This window comes from Lagenorhynchus albirostris, chromosome 16 (assembly GCF_949774975.1).
Source record: "Lagenorhynchus albirostris chromosome 16, mLagAlb1.1, whole genome shotgun sequence".
NCBI lineage: Eukaryota > Metazoa > Chordata > Mammalia > Artiodactyla > Delphinidae > Lagenorhynchus > Lagenorhynchus albirostris.
In genome coordinates, this window is record NC_083110.1 from 46,384,827 (window position 1) to 46,402,474 (window position 17,648).

At 36.0% G+C, this 17,648-nt stretch overlaps 1 protein-coding gene across 6 annotated transcripts in view; it reads left to right on the plus strand.

The window, feature by feature from the left end:
* Positions 1-17,648, plus strand: part of MINPP1 (multiple inositol-polyphosphate phosphatase 1) — a 71,067-nt gene that overhangs the window by 34,031 nt on the left and 19,388 nt on the right. For 2 of the 6 annotated variants that reach the window (XM_060125658.1, XM_060125659.1), the window contains one exon: positions 9,899-12,057. The exons of 2 other annotated variants lie outside the window; for them this stretch is intronic. In XM_060125658.1, the coding sequence (XP_059981641.1) occupies positions 9,899-10,292 (394 nt within the window). In that variant the 3' untranslated portion in view covers positions 10,293-12,057. Of the gene's footprint in view, positions 1-9,898; positions 12,058-17,648 lie in introns of those variants that run through there. 2 more of the 6 variants (XM_060125661.1, XM_060125664.1) reach the window with 2 other exon arrangements.

Here is a 17,648-nt window from a genome sequence, read left to right on the forward strand (position 1 = left end):
AGAGCATGGAATATCACTTCATTTATTTATTCTTTGATTTCATTCATAAGAGCTTTGTAGTTTTCCTCATATAGATCTTGTACGTATTTTGTTATTTTATACCTAAGTATTTCATTTTTAGGGTTGCTAGTGTAAATGGTAATGTGTTTTTAATTTCAAATGGAAATTTGATTATTATTAGTATATAGAAGAGCAGTTGACTTTAGTATATTAACCTTGTATCTTGCAATCTTGGTATAAGTGCTTATTGATTCCAGGAGGTTTTTTTGTTGATCCTTTGGATTTTCTAGATAGATGATCATGTCATTTGCAAACAAAGACAGTTTTATTTCTTCCTTCTCAATATGTATACCTTTTATTTTATTTTCTTATCTCCTCTCATTAGCCAGGACTTCAGTACAATGTTGAAAACAGTAGTGAGAGGGAACGTTCTTGCCTGTACCTTATATTAGCAGGAAAGCTCTGAGTTCCTCAACATTAATTCTAGGTTGGGTTTTTTTTTTCTCTCAACACTTAAAAATATTTCACTCCACTGTCTTCTTGGCATGGCTTCTGAAGAGAAGTCAGGTGTAATTCTTATCTTTGTGCCTCTATAGGTAAGGTGCTTTTTTCCTGGGGCTTCTTTCAAAATTTTTTTTCATTATTTTTAATTTTCTGAAGTTTGAATATTATATGTGTAGGTATAGTTTTTTTTTTTTGGGAATTTGTCCATTCAATATTCTCTTCCTAGATCTGTGGTTTGGCATCTGATATTAATTTGGGTAAATTCTCATTCATTATTGCTTTAAATATTTCATCTGTCCCTGTCTCTCTTTCTTCTCCTTCTGGTATTCGCATTACATATATATTAATTTAAACCTTTTGTAATTGTCCCACAGTTCTTGTATATTCTGTTCTGGTGTTTTCCAGTCTTCTTTCTCTGTGCTTTTCAGCTTTGGAAGTCTCTGTTGTCATATGCTGAAGCCCAGAGATTCTTTCCTCATCTGTGTCAGGTTTACAAAGATATTCCTTGTTTCTATACTGTGTTTTTGATCTCTAGTATTTATTTTTGATTCTTTCTTAGAAATTTCATCTCTTTAATTATTCATCTGTTCTTGCATATTGTCTGCTTTTATTTCCATTAAAGCCCTTGACAGATAAATTATATTTTAAAAAAATTCCTGGCCTGATCATTCTAACATACCTGCTGTATCTGACTATGGTTCTAATGCTTGTTCAGTCTCTTTAAATGATGTTTTTCGCCTTTCAGTATGCCTTGTAATTTTTTTGTTGAAAGTGGACATGATGTACTGGGTAAGAGGAACTATGGTAAATAGGCCTTTAGTAATATAGTGGTAAGGTGTGGAGGGAAGGGAAGCATTCTATAGTCCTATGATTAGGTCTCAGGCTTTTGATGAGCCTGTGCCCCAAGCAGTGAACTTCACCAGTGCCTCTCAGTTTTCTTCTCCTCCATAAATGACACAGGAGAGTTAGAGGGGGCTAGAGTTGAGTATTTCTATTCTCCCAGGTAGGCTAGGCTCTGATAAAACCCCCTAGCAGGTTAGACTCTGGTGAAATAGTTTCTCCTGAGGGCAGGCCTTGTTAAGAAGAACAGAAAGCTCTGGTTTATTTCAAAATGGTTCCTTTTATCCTTTCCCTGCCAGAAGCAAGAGGGGATTCACTGAGGACCTGGCAGAGTTCACTCCCCTCGCTATGCCTAGTCACCTGAAATTTTTATTTTTTACTTTTTATTTATTTTTTTAAATTAATTAATTAATTTTTGGCTGCATTGGGTCTTCATTGCTGTGTGCAGGCTTCCTCTAGTTGCGGTGAGCAGGGGCTACTCTTCATTGCGGTGCACGGGCTTCTCATTGCGGTGGTTTCTCTTGTTGCAGAGCACAGGCTCTAGGCGTGTGGGCTTCAGTAGTTGTGACATGTGGGCTCAGCAGTTGTGGCTCACGGTCTCTAAAGCACAGGCTCAATAACTGTGGCTCACGGCTTAGTTGCTTCACGGCATGTGAGATCTTCCCAGACCAGGGCTTGAAGCTGTGCCCCCTGCATTGGCAGGCAGATTCTTAACCACTGCACCACCAGGGAAGCCCTGGTCTCCTGAAGTTTTTAACTTAGACTTGTCCACACTGAGCCTCTAGCAATTTGTCAATTACAGTTTAGGTTTTCCGACCCTGGCATGGTTCCCATGGAGGTTTCTGCTCCTGTAAATTGTTATTCTCTGTATCTACCTGTCTCTCTCTCCAATTTGGGGGACAGCGGTTTGACCTGTGACCTCACTTCTCTGATGGATCTAAGAAGAATTGTTGATTTTTCAGTTTGTTCAGCTCTTTGCTGTTAGGATGGAATTGCAATTTCTAAGCTCCTTACAGACTGCAGACTGAAATTTCTACTTGTTTTTTTTATACCCAGCATTTGATATTTTGGCAGTTGAGTTTCAAACAGTAAAGTAGAAATCAGTTTACATATTGCTTAGTCACTGTTTATTAGTGAAGAAAAGCATTCTGGCATTCTTAGCTGTAAGTAGGCCCTTGATTTAAAGTATGTAGTTTAAAAGGACTGAAAAATTATTAGCTAAGTTCTTTTGAATTTTATACCTCATAATCATGAGGTAGGTGTTTTACTTCTGCTTTCTTAGGGAGCCTTGAAGAAGATTATTATATTTATTCTAGTTTTAACACTTGAATCATTAAGGATTACCAGGTTGAATCAGCTAGGAAAAATAAATAGTGAAGAAAAACAGTTATGTCTGAGGCAAGTGATTTATATTCTGAGCTATTATTTATTGGGAATACTTTTTGAGTTAATGGAAAAATTACTTTTTTTTGATCTTTTAACTTATTTAGGAGTGTGCTAAATTCTGCTTCTTACCCTTAAAATCCAACCTGCACATTTAGTGATCTCTGAATTTTTTTTTGAAATGCAAAAATCAAGAAGAAAGATTTTTAGAATTGTATGAAACATGTTAAGTGCTTAAAGATAACTTTTAGGCCATGTGAGAGTTTCAGTTTTATGTTCTTGTTGATAGCATATTTTACAAAGTATCATAAGGCATTCTTTTCTATTTTATAAGCTCTTTCCCTGTGAGATAAAATTTCTCTAAGCCAGATTTTTAATAATATTCCTTGACATTTTTTAAAAAGATGTAAACCAAACCAATTAAGTGTCTTCTTATTCTGCGCTCAATGAAGTTTTGTATACATACATTTAGGAATGATTTACACATAGTTCTTAAAGTGATCGTTTGTTTCAGGTGATTGTATGATATATATATATAATATATATAATATATATGTGTATATATTTTTTATATATATATTTGTGTTGTTTTGTAATACACTTGACCAGGGGTGATACTGCTGTCAAAAAACAAGAAATCATGCATCCTGATACAAACTTGAAGCATTGTCTGCTGCTGTATTTTGTAATCAGGTGTCTTAGAAATGGGCAAAGTGATTTTAAATAGTTATGTCTGGGAAATGAGAGAGATAAAGAGGGGGAGATTGGTTGGCAAGGAGAAGATGTTCATATATAAAGAAAGTGTTTAGGAAATAAGAAGTAGATGACATTGGATCTGGATACAACCTCAGTACAGTGTTCCAGATAGCTAGTACTTACTAATGGGAGTTGAAAAGTATTTGGCTTAGATGTTGGGTCTCTGAAACTGAGAACTGTCATTTGTTGACATATTCCCTTTCTTCATGCTACAATAAAAATGTAGTTGCATACACCCTTTATTACTCAGCAAACTGAATTCATGGTGGAGAGTATGTTGTACTGAGTGTCTCAGAGTTATTGAGAGAAGATGGTCTCCATAAGCTCATAATAGACACATGGTGTCTCAAATTTTAGGAAGCAGTTAGTCATGTAGTGTGTTCCTGAAGCAAGATTTCTTGTCTTTTGTTTTTGTTTATCCTCTGTCACATATTTATTTCAGGTTAAAAACCCGGGGAATGTAATCTTTGCCTTTTATACATTCTTGGAGAAGAATTGATGCCTTGTTTAAGAGATAGTCCATTTTCTTATTCTGTAGGATTTAACATGTGCTCTCACCAAAGGGCATGTTGCTAAAGAGTATTTTTTAAATTGCCCAATTCACATTAGTACGCCAGGGGCCTTGTTACCAAGCACTAACAATGTGGTTTTTCTCAGCTGGTATATTGAAATGCCATGTTTTCATAGCCCCCCCCCACACTGATTTGATTTGAAATTGATTTTAAATTTGTACTAAGTTTTTTTTATTTGATTTGATTGATTTTAAATCAGCAATGGCTTGAAAGTAAACTTGGGTTACTAAATTCCTAACTTATTTGCTCCAGTCCAGTTACGCAAATATTTTCCTATATGAGAGGCATTGAGCTTTTTCCAAGTGAATTTTTTTGTGTGTATATTATATTCGTGAAACTCGATTTATAGTATTCCTGTATTCAAGTTCAAGCTAAAAAATTAAATAATTTCAGATGTGCCCTTCTTTAAAAAAAAAATTTTGAAAAATTGAACTTAAGAATCAGGCTGAGGACGATTAATATTTTTTTGAAAGGATTTAGGTTAATCTTTTATATTATCTATTCCTATGAATTTAATGCATAGTATTTTTTCTAGTGAGTTTAATTGATGGTTCAGAGTTAACTTAGGCAAGTAAGTTAACCTCAGTGTTTTCATCTGTAAAAATGGGATGATGATACCTACATCATAGGGTAAACCAGATACTACACTTTACTAAAGCCACAACGGGCAGCATTTCTATTATAAGACTTCATAGGAATGTATTCATGATCCAGCTCAAACGCCACCTCCTCAGCAAAGTCCGTCCAATTCTTCCTCAGACAGAGTGATTTTACTCTTTCTCTGGGTTCCCCTAACACGTAGACAAATTCTCATCTGCAAGAACCAGGCATATGTTTTGTATGTATTTTTGTTCTTTCACCTTACCACCTTTTTTCTCCCACTTTCTCATCTTTCCTCCCTCTTCTAAAAAGCGAAACTCTCATGGTACCTGGCACTTGGCAGAGAATGCTAGTATCTGTCACATCTAAACAAATGGCAGAATGGATCTTTGAAAAGTCTCTTCTTTATGTTTCAGAAAATTGAGCACATCCATTTTTGTCCAATGCTTTTTTTGTATGAATACAAGCAACATCAGCCAACTTCTTTTTCTGAAGTAGCAACAGCATCTGCTATTTGTGCAAGACACTTTAAGGCACAAAGGTTAAAGGCAGACAAAAAATAATCATGAGTGAAATTGTGCTCATTTCTCCTTCTTTATATTTGGCATTATTGTAGAAATATATAACCTACAAAAAATGGTAAGTTGCTTACTATTTTCTGCAAGCACATTTGGATCTCTAAGTAAATTGATGTTTTTAGTTGTTTAGATTGTTTTGGGGAAGGCTACATTAGTCTTGACCCTCTAGTATGTAGTTTTCCTTGTGCTTAGTTATCATTATTGTATTGATGCATTTAACCAGACCTTCAAACATACTGTTTTTGTATATTGCATACTTCTGTAATGGAGATTGATCTGTAGTAAGATGATACTCATGGCATTTATTTTTTAAATTGCATTTTTCCTTCCTATTGAGAATTGCTTGGAATTCTAAAATATTTTTTTTAATTTAGGTGGATCATATGGCAGAAGACAGTCATTTATTTTTGTTGATTTGGCTTCCTATATGAATCTAATATATAAAGTTATTTGATTTCCCATAAAACTCCCAATAAGCATTTTTAAAGCACAATTTTTCTCGACTTTCTTCTCAAAAATAGCTGATTTTAATATGTGACTGAAAGTAGGCAGTCAAAAGAGAAAATGGGATTTATTGCTTTTTATATAAACCTAAGGAACCCTAGGTTTAAACCTTAAATTTGGGTAACAGCTTAGATTTAATTTATTCTGTAGCTTGGATGTAGTTAATAGGACTTTGAACTCATCATTTGTACATAGCCCTGTTGGTCTCTTCTCTTCCCCAACACACATTTTTTTGTTTCATATGTGTGTTTGTTATTTGTTTTTAATCTTTTTTTCTATTTTCTCTTTATTTGATTGACTTTTGAAACCCAGGTAGGTAGGGTAAGGCTGTTTACTCCACTGTCTATCACTTTCCCACATAATAGCCACCAGCCACATGCAATTATTCAGCATCTGAAAATGGGATTGATCTGAATTCAGATTGCTGTAAATGTAAAGTACACACGGCATTTCAAAGACTTGGTAGAAAAGAATAAAATAGTTTTATTAATAATTTTTATGTTAATTACATGTTAAAAGTAGAATATTTTATATTATATATTGCCTTATATATTCTTCCCAGTTTATTGGAGTTCCCCAGTGGGGAAAAGAGGAGAGAGTTGCTGACAGTTAAGCCTTTCAGTGAGACAGGGAGGGTATTGCTGCTCTCCTTCCTGAACTCTGATGTGTCCTAATAAACCTTACAAAGAGCAATAGTAGAGTATTGAGCTGAGGGTTGTTCCTGGCTTTGCACTTACTGCCTCATGGCTAGAAGATTTAAAATACAAACCAGTATCTTTATATTACATGTTTTTCTTTAACTTCTATCACTATTAAATTCCATTATATTTACATTATGGCAGTGGCTTTGGCTTATTTATAGTCAAATATATAAAGGGGCGAGGCAAGTAACAAATGAATGAATCCATCCTATCTTAAACAACGTGAAATGATATATGTCCTGTGCAACAGGTATATGTCATCTCTGGAGGGTAAACCTTATTCCTGTTCAGCTGATGATTGCCTTGTTAGGAGTTCATGTTGCCAGATCTTTCAGGTTTTTAAGAGGAGCCACAAATCTGGATTTTTAAGAATTTGAAATCTCCCACTTTTAAAATACTGACAAATATTATAAGATGTAAAAATATTTATGCAGTCAAACTAAATATAACTGTGGTTTGAATGGTACTGCTTTAGAACTTTGGACTTAAGGAGATACTGCTTGGAAATAAATAAAGGTTTTAGGTACTTTAGATGACCTAATTAAAGTATACCAGTTAAGAAAAGAGGCTTACAGTCACCTGCTGATGAATGGTTTTTAAATCTCACACCTTTTAGAGAATATTAATCTCAAAATAATGGATAGTTGAGAAATAGTATGTTTCTCTGTATTTTTTGAGTATACTTTTCTAGTATAGTTTATTTTCTGTAGGGATGTTTTTCTGCTCCTTATTCTCTTATTTATTTTTCTGTTGCTTGTTATAATGTAAATTTAGTTTTCCTCAACATTTAGAAGAAGTCTGTATCAGGTTGCTCTTTTAACCTTACAGAGCTCCCTTTTCTGGGTGCGTGTGTGTGTGTGTGTGTGTGTGTGTGTGTGTGTGTGTGTGTACTGTTCAGGAATATGGTAGCTTGCTTCCTGGCTCTGCTCCTCTCCCCCCACTTTTATCTGGGCTTCCTTTTTCCTTTATCTCTGTGGTCCCTCTCCTGCTCAGTCTTGACCCCACTCCCAGCAGTTTCTCCTTAGTGTGGCCTCTGTCCTTCAGTGAAACTTTGGAGCAGTTGTTTGGAGAGTTCATAAGGGCTAGATTTCTGCAGCCGCAAGAGAGGCCTAGAGGTAGTCCTCCCTTGCACTCACCAAGTTGAAGTTGAAGCATTTGAGTCCCTGTTTTTTTGCTCGTCAGCGGGGGTCTGCTCTTAGCTGTTGGAGGCCAATTTCATATTCTCATTATGTGGTCCCTCCATATGTAGTTTACAACATGGCTGTTTCCGCTCTCAGGTCAGCAGGAAGATCTCTCAGAAACTTCATCCCCTTTCAGTAACCTACCCAGATTAGGCTAGGTCCACCCAGAGTAATCTTCCTTTTGATTAACTCAAACTCAAATGATTAGGAAACTTATTTACATCTACAAAATATTTTCTGCCGTATCATATGACATAATCATGCAAGTGATATCTTGATAATATGTAGGTCTTTCCCAATTTAAGAGGTGTGGATTATACTGGGTATATACACCAAGGGGCTGAATTCTTGGAGGTCATTTTAGAATTCTGTCTACCATAATTTTTATTCTATTTTTAATTGCTCTAAAAGGTAACATTACCTAAAGCAAAAATAATAATGATATGTTGTATGTTTATGGCATATAGAAAAAATCAATCTATATTACTATTGTCATTATATATATATACATATACATACATATATAATATATAGTATCAGTACATACATATTCTACACACACACACACACACACACACACACACACACACACACACACACACACACACACACACACACACACACACTCTAGAGTAACCTAAACCCTTCCCAATTTCAGCTGCTATCTCAGATTGGCCCACAGCACTTTCCAGTGAATATCCGATGGCTGTTTGGGATTCTCCAGTTTTCAGATCTCTTACATGCTTCCCTCTGCTTCCTTCTACACTGATACTGATAATATGCAGGTCTTGAGGCTATTGATGATTCATGGAGAATACTTTTCCACATAGTTATGTTGTGAATGTTTCCCTTGGGTTTGGGATCTGCTGTCCATTTGCTCCATCTGTGTTTTGTTTTTTGTTTTTTTTTTGTGGTACGCGGGCCTCTCATTGTTGTGGCCTCTCCCGTTGCAGAGCACAGGCTCTGGACGCGCAGGCTCAGCGGCAATGGCACATAGGCCCAGCCGCTCTGCAGCATGTGGGATCTTCCTGGACTGGGGCACGAACCTGTGTCCCCTGCATCGGCAGACAGACTCTCAACCACTGTGCCACCAGGGAAGCCCAACTCCATCTGTTTTTATGTAAGGAATTAGGAAGGTTCAAAAACTGCTGCAAATGCTGCTGTCCTCCCAGAAAATGTGAACCTAATGTGTTGGGGTGGTGGCAAGAAGTCAGATGGTTAACTGTGTTTGAATAGGTTTATGAATTATATTTAAGAACAATAGTCATATTCTTTTTATAAAAGTTGAGAGAAGGCTAAACAGTCATTTGCTGCTGCTTTTAAAAGAAGCCTTTACCAGAAAAAAATCGTAGAAAACTTGGAAAAAACAAAAATAAAGGTGACCTAGCTCATGGTGTTGGAAGCTGTTGTGTTTCTGGCAGTGTATAAAGTCCATTCCCAACCACAGACACAGTATATGAGCTAGAATAGGTTATGTCTCTACCCTTTTGTAGCTCTCTTCCACATTTTGTGCCCAAGTTGGGTCTTATAAAACATTGAGGAATAACATGCATTACTGTTCACTGTTCAGACTTGGTTTTAACCGAGAAATTTACTGAATAGTGCTTGTCCTTATTCCCTAGATAAAGATAAAATAACATTTGAAATTTATTCAGATGAGCTCCAAGGAGTAATCAGTATTTATTAAGGACCAGTCCTTCACAGACAGGCAATGCAGTTTTGAAATACATATCAACTTCAAGTTCCTTAATCTACAAGAAAAGACTCAACACTCTCTTTAAACTTAAAGAATAATGTGTATGCTCACTGTTTTAGATGGGTTTACAATACTACAGTGTTCTAAAATTTTGGAACATAACTTTTATTATAAAAAGTTCAGGGCTTCCCTGGTGGCACAGTGTTTGAGAGTCCGCCTGCCGATGCAGGGGACGCAGGTTCGTGCCCCGGTCTGGGAAGATCCCACATGCTACGGAGCGGCTGGGCCCATGAGCCATGGCTGCTGAGCCTGAGCATCCGGAGCCTGTGCTCTGCAACGGGAGAGGCCGCAACAGTGAGAAGCCCGCGTACTGCAAGGAAAAAAAAAAAAAGTTCAGTTCTCTGCCACACAGAATTTCAGCCATATTGTTGTTATGTAGACTGTTGTTATAAAGATTACAAAGAGATGATAAAGTTGTATGCTAATTCTAAGTATAGCTATTATGTTTAAAAGCTATCATGTTAAATTACTTTGTATGTAAAAATATGTTTATATGTATTTTTTTCTCTACTTCTCTTTTAAGTTCTCAACCAGTTTCCTCTCCAGTCATCCTTCAGTTTGGTCATGCAGAGACCCTTCTTCCACTGCTTTCTCTCATGGGCTACTTCAAAGACAAGGAGCCCCTAACAGCTTACAATTACAAGGAGCAAATGCATCGGAAGTTCCGAAGTGGTCACATTGTACCCTATGCCTCAAACCTAATATTTGTGCTTTACCATTGTAAAAATGCTAAGACTCCTAAGGAAGAATTCCAAGTGCAGATGTTACTGAATGAAAAGGTGTTACCATTGGCTCACTCCCAAGAAACTGTTTCTTTGTATGAAGATCTGAAGAACCACTACAAGGACATCCTTCAGAGTTGTCACACCAGTGAAGAATGTGAACTACCAAAGGTGAACACATCTGATGAGCTATGAGTAACTGGAAAACATTTTTAATTCATCAGAAATCTCCAGGGAGTGATCCCATGCTTGGAATAGGTGGGCAGTCCCTGGCTACAGCAAGCTTTAACATTACTTGGGTATTTCTGTCTTTTCAAAGAAAAACGTTTCTTTTTGAGTCTGGACATGGATGTGTAAGAAATGATTCTTCACTGGAGCAGCTCTCTTAAAGGAAAAAGATCTATTCAAAAAGATAACTGGCACCACAAACATTTACAGAAGTTAAATATTTATGTACGAAAACTCACACTAAGATAGAATGTGATTTCAGGATGATACTTGAAAGTTGGAGTAACAAAATATTATGTCAGTTGGACAATCCATAACTTGATTGGACTAAGTCTAGGAACTTTGCCAGTTGTGCTGCAGTTCTTTCTCTTTTCCTCAGGTAGCACAGTTCTGGTATCATCTTTCTTAATCAGAACTATTATGATTCACTGGGAGTATCGCTTTGAAAGAAAGCTAACATCTCTCTAGTTGAGAATTCGAAATGATATTAATAAGCAGAGTCTGATTTAAAAGAACACCTTCACTGAAGGAAGACAAAAATATAATAAATATCTTTGCTAGTAGTATTTATAAAGTATTTGAACACTGTTTCAATAATTCCTTTTAACCTCCTAGTAAGTCTTGCAAAGCCATTCTTTAATTATTATCATTCCTGTTTCACATATGTAACAGTGGAAGAACAAAGAGGACCATTAGCAACAAGACAGAAGAATAGAATCAAAGTTTCTTAAATCTATTGCTTAGCATTTTTTTAAAAAATTTTGTCATTTTTGCTTGTATTTTTATATTTTACTATTATGTGAAATATATCTTTTGATGGTTTAATTTCCTTTTTGTTCATTTCTGTAAAGAAAGACTTCCTACTGGTGGGCTTAGTTTCACAGATATGAACCCATTTCAAAGAAATGGTTCTGAGTTCTGTCAAATGCCAGGAAAATGTTTGCTATAATAATAAACAATTCCTGTGACTTTACTACCAGGTCTTTTCTACTCTCCGTATTGATACACAATCAGTAACTGATGGTAACAGGCTAGCATTTCAAGCAGCTTTGACTAAATCAGGCAGTATAAGGAAATTTTTTTCTAATAAAAGTTTCCTCAGATTTTCACTTATTAGAGAAAAATTGAAATCTGTTTTATTAAAAATCTAAATAAAAAGTGATACAACTATATATTGAAGGTATAAAAGAAGATGCATAGATCATTGGTCTGTAGATCATTGATCTTCAAATGAATGATATTCATAAAATAGATGATTAGCTGATAAATACTACTGATACATCAATACACTGCTGATTGTTCCTGCAAAGGTCTGGTATTAATCTTTTTCTTTTTTTAAATTTGTAATTAGGCAGACAAGAAGAGAACAGTATAATGAGCATTCATGCCCATCATACTGTTTTATCAAAATTAACATTATATCATTCGGTTTAGATCCAAATAAGAAGAATTGAGGACTTTTGTATGCCTCCCTGGTGCTTTTGCCCTCGCTCCCTTCTTAGAGGTAGCCACCAACATGAAGTTCAGTATTTACCACTCCATTGCATGCTTGACTCTGAAAACTTGTAGTATTGTTGTGGGAATTTAAAATTTTCTGTGAATGGACTTATACTGTGCGTATCATTCTTGAATAATTGATTTCTTTTAATTGCTATATTTGTTCTTCAAAACTTCTTGATCCTGATCATTTGTCTTAAATTAACACCATCAGTTCATCAATACCTATTGTGTACTTTTTTTTTTTTTTTTTTGCGGTACACGGGCCTCTCACTGTTGTGGCCTCTCCCGTTGCAGAGCACAGGCTCCGGACGCGCAGGCTCAGCGGCCATGGCTCACGGGCCCAGCCGCTCCTCAGCATGTGGGATCTTCCCGGACCGGGGCACGAACCCATGTCCCCTGCATCGGCAGGCGGACTCCCAACCACTGCGCCACCGGGGAAGCCCCCTATTGTGTACTTTTTATGTACAAACACTAGACTAAGTCTATGGGCATGTTAAAGTGGAATGAACCTAGTTTTTCTTTCAAGGGGATTATCTTAAAAGACCTTAAAATAAATTTACTTGATGTCTGGAACATTAATTTGATTCATAAACTTTTCATAGACTATTAAAGTTTTATAGGAATTGTTTAATTTATTGTTAAATAGGACTATATAGTTATCATTGTAGTCCTTGGTATGTAAAATAGTTCAGGATAGAGGGTAAGTGTGGTCCATTTTCCCTAATGTTACACAGGTTGTGATATTACTCTGGTGCTATTATTCTCACTTAGGAAATGCCTGAAACTGAAGAATCTCATGATAAAAGCAAAAGGTCTTTTCTAGGATAGGATGTATAAAAAGTTGAACGTTGAATAATAATCTTTGGCCAACAAGAGTTCATTCATGATAGGTGACCAAATTATTCAGTCAAGCCAAAATTTAATCGCTATCGGTTCTGAGACTTTGGTCAGTTAGTAAATAGCCTGTGGACATTAGCCATTTTTCTGTCTAGTCTACAACTTGATGTGTGCAGTGCACTGTACTTACTGTTTTTTATAGTCATTTTATCATTTTGAAGTTTTTTCTCTCCAACACATAATCATGTACTTGAAACTCTTTTTGTATATAATCTTGATCTCAAAAGGAGCTTCGTTTTTTTTAGGCAAAATCAACTTTTATGATAGCTTTGAGTGCTTTCCTTTTATAAACTTCAGAATTGATGCATGCCCTTAAACATTTGGGAGCTACATACAACCAAACCAGAATCTATAAGTGTCAATTTTTGGAATATATTTCTCTAAGGTGGTATTTCATATAATTCATTAATGATCCTTGGAATTTGGACTGTGTTCTGCCAAATGTAAGCTAAAAATAAATATTTGCATTACAGTGTAATTTGCCTGTATCTAGCTCTTCTCCTTAACTTACCCAATCACTTAATTCTCATAGAATCACAGGTCACTGAATTCTCTCCTAACTATTCATTTTCTCTCACTCAAGCATTTTCTTCCACTCACCTATCAGCTCAGTCTACCCTTAAGCACCTTCACATCAATTTGTTAAGCTATTTTTTAATTGGTGTGTGTGTGTGTGTGTGTGTGTGAGAGAGAGAGAGAGAGAGAGAGGAGAGAGAGAGAAAAAGGGAGAGAGACAGTATTTTTGAGAAAATTCCACAGCAAGAAAAAAGATGTTATATTCTTCTAGTTAAAAGATTTGTAGTCTGAGCTTCATACCTTGCAACCTGAGAGGAAGTTAACTTCTAAAACTTTAACTATTTTATCATTACTGGAATAATACATTTTATGATAGAAGGATTCTTAAATTTATTACTTCTAAAACCAGTCTCAGTTCAACATCTTCCATGTACTGTATTCCCAGATTTTAAACCATTATTTAGACCCAAGCAGTTTATGTTCACACTTTTGTTTGTGTTACTGGGAGAACAAATAATTGTTCATTAGAATGATAGCCTTCCAAATTGAATAATACTCCTAGTATAATAAGAATGTTTCATTAGAATATTTATTTTACATTATTTATGAAATAGCTAATATGAAAGATTAAGTTGGGATTTATTGATTCTCTCAGCAGTTTTCATTAGAGTTCATTCTACCAACCTTGGGGTTCTGATTATCTCTTGACCAAATGTTAACAATGTGGGTGCTTTTGGAAACTTTTTCAATAAATATTCTCATTCTGGAAGAAAATCCAATTTTGATGTAAAATATGTAAATATGTACTTGTGAACCATATCTATGATAGAGAGAGAGAGAGGTGGGGTCCTTGGGACAATGACTCGTCAGAAGACCAGGACATGACTAAACCACAGGCCACTTAGGGAACTGGGAAATAATTGAGATGAGATCCCAATGAGCCAAAACAAAAACCAAGCGGGAATATTCCTCTACTGAATTAGTAGAATTAACCAGCAGGTTTAAACAAAATTGTAGGGAAGGAGTTGCAGCCTTAGTGTTCTGTTTACAGGGTACTTAGGGAGGTGGTATTAAATGGCTCAGAACTGATCTGTGAGATTTTCCTACATATCTAGTACTAAGTTATTTTCCCGAACCTTGGTTGGGGTATCAGGGGATGGGGAGGGTGGAGTCGGTCAGAAGTGCTCTTCCTTGCCCTTTCAGAGATCTGATTCTGTTCCTGCCCCCATTTTCATCTGGGCCTTCTCTTTCCTGTACCCTTTTTGTCTCTGTCATGTTTAATATGGATTTTTATTCCCAGGAGATATTTCTCAAAGTTATGTTCCAGAAGGGAGCTTCAGCTGGTGAGTTTTGAGAGTTCATAGGGCCCCTCTGCTCAAGTCCTCTCAGAGCTTAAGGTAGTAATTCCTTGCACAACAGCAGTTAGCCCTCTAAACTTCCAGTGAGTACCTATAGTGACTTGGGAGTTCCCTCATTCCATCAGCTACTCTGCTGCTTCCCTCTGCTTCTTCCCAGTAAGATGGTGCTTATTGGTATGGGCCTTGTAGCAATTGGTGGTTTGTCTTCCACCCTCTCAGTTTGGGAAATTCTTAGGGATGCTTCATCAACTTGTGTGGCAGATACAGTCTATGGGTTTTTGTTTTTTAACTTTTGTTGCTCTCTTTTTAGGTGATGGGAGGTGATGGGAAACGTTAAAAAAAATCATGCCATCACTGTCATCTTCTCAGATTCTCCTTTCTAAGTCTTTTACAGGATCATCACCATTCATATATCTTCACTAACAAAGTTCCTGTTCAAATAATTTGCCCACTTCTTAAAAATTTACTTATTTATTTATTTTTGGCTTGTTGGGTCTTTGTTGCTGCATGCAGGCTTTCTCTCGTTGTGGCCATAGGGTCCGCATATGTTCAGTTTTGGTAGTTACTGCTAAACAATTTTCTGAGGAAGTTGAACCAATCTATACTCCCAAAAATGGTATGTGAAAGTGCCATATGGCTGACATTCTACCAATAGTTGGTATTATCCATCTTTTTCATTTTAGCTACTTTTGTAGTGTGTTGAGTTATCTCATTGTGGTTTTAATTTGCATTTCTTTATGGTTAATGAAATTAAGCATTTTCAAATGACCATTACATAACTTCTTTTGTGAAGTGCCTGTTCTAGTCTTTTACCCATTTTTGTATTGGTTTGCCTGCCATTTTTCTTGTTGTACTGATTTGTAGGCTCTAGTAGCTTTAAATCTTTTTCTTTATCCTTGATATTCTGAAATGTAAGTGTGGGATTGTCTTTGTTTAGTACGAGAAGGTAGACCTGAAAACTCATGGTTTTTTCCAGATCTGGAAACTTCTCAGTTTTTCTTTCTTTAAACATATTTCTCTGCCATTTTTCCATTCTCCTCTTCTGGAACCCTTGTTAGATGTATGTTGGATCCTTTCAATCTGTTCACCTGTAAATTGATCCTTCAGGGCTCTTCACAGCTTTTCTATATATTTTTCAACCTTTGTCTCTCAATGCTTCTTTCTAATTTCCTTACTGTTTTCGTCTAGTCTAGAGTTTATCCAATCTGGTGAGGGTTTTTTTGTTTGTTTGTTTGTTTAATTTTATTACTACTTTTTAAAAACTTCATGACTACTTAAAAATAATTTCCAATACTTCTAATTGGTTCTTTTTCATATTTACCTGTTTTATTTCTTTTTATCTTTTGTTGTTCTTTTAAAATGAAAGTTAATCTTCAGTTTATCTCTTTGGCCATTCTAAACATTTATTTTAGAGTTTTGCCATTCTGTAACAAAATTAATTTTTTCAGGGATGAATTCATGTTCTCATTGTTGATTTTATTGTTTGTTTTTCTTTTTTAGCGTTAGATTTCTTTTTGTTTGAAATGTCTTCGGCATACTTGTTTACCAAAGAAGTTGTTTATTTATGTCTTCTTTTTCTCCTTTTTTCAATCTTTCTGTCCTTAACCTCTGTTTAATGGTTCTGCAGTGGCTGCAGTCTGAATACCTAGCCCCAAACCATGTCTCATAATGATATTTGGGGGTCTCCTGTATCACCAAGCCATTCCTAGGCATAAGCATTGTCTTTCTGTAGTGTATATAGAACATATATTTTTATCAGTAGTTGTTATTTTACATCAGGAATCTTGCTGACAAAAAAATCTTGCTGATTCCTGAGGCCATTGCCCCGTGTTCCCTGGCCTGCCAAGGCCTACATGTCTCCTGGAAGTGGCTGTACAGCAGTTTTTTTCATCCTTTGAAATCCCTGGTTTCAACTAGTAAATCATTAATTTCCTATCTCATTTGGAACATATTTAATCCCCATTAAATTTCAGAAGTTAGAGGCCCACCTGTGTCTGCCCGCTTCCTGGCCAGGAGCATCAGCCCCTCTCACTGCTTCATGTTACTCTTCTGTTTCTGGTTCATGGAATATGTAGTATTTTTTTGAGGCCCCTCATATCTTTTCTTTATTTTGATTTTTGTCTTTATTACTGTTTGAGCGGAAGAGGTTTGTCAAAGTGTGGACTTACTGAGTCATTTTGACCAGAAATCCAGTTATATACATATTTTTATATGTATAAAATATAAAGGGGTTAGGAGTCCACATTCTCACTGTTGAGGGCCCTGGTTCGATCCCTGGTTGGGGAACTAAAATCCCACAAGCTGTGCGGTGCAGCCAAAAAATATATATATATATACATATATATGTATATATGTATATATATTGAACAATTATATATACATATATATACATATATATACATATATATGTATATATATGTATATATATTGAACAATTATATATATATATAGAAAATACATATATATTGGACAATTATTGAACTTCTCTGAACCTCAGTTGATTCATATATAAAACAAGGCTATTGGACCATGGTCCTTAAAGTCCATTCCAATTCTAAATTCTGTTGTTTATGTAACTTACAACCTATGATTTGTGTCTGTGTTCAGTCAGCTAATTTGTAGTGTAGGACACTTGAAATCCATGTTTTCTGCTTTCTGACTCAGCAGCTGTTTCTGCCATACCTCACAACTATCCTCATTGTAAACACAGCAGACAATCAAGAAATCAAATCCATAGCATGCCACACCCACCCAGTCCAGTCTTCTAACTAGAAAGTTGGGGATTTCTCCAGTTTTTCTTACACTGCTTTCTGGAATTCCAAACAGAAGATCTGATAAGGTTTCAGAAGTCGAATGTGTGTGATACAAAAGTTGATTCTTTTTTTTTTTTTTTTTTGGCCGTGCCACTTGGCTTGCAGGATCTTAGTTCCCCTTAGTTACCTGACCAGGGATTGAACCCAGGCCCCAGCAGTGAAAGAACCCAGTCATAACCACTGGACCAAGAGGGAATTACGCAGAGCTGATTCTTATGCAAAGAGCAAAGGGCAACAAT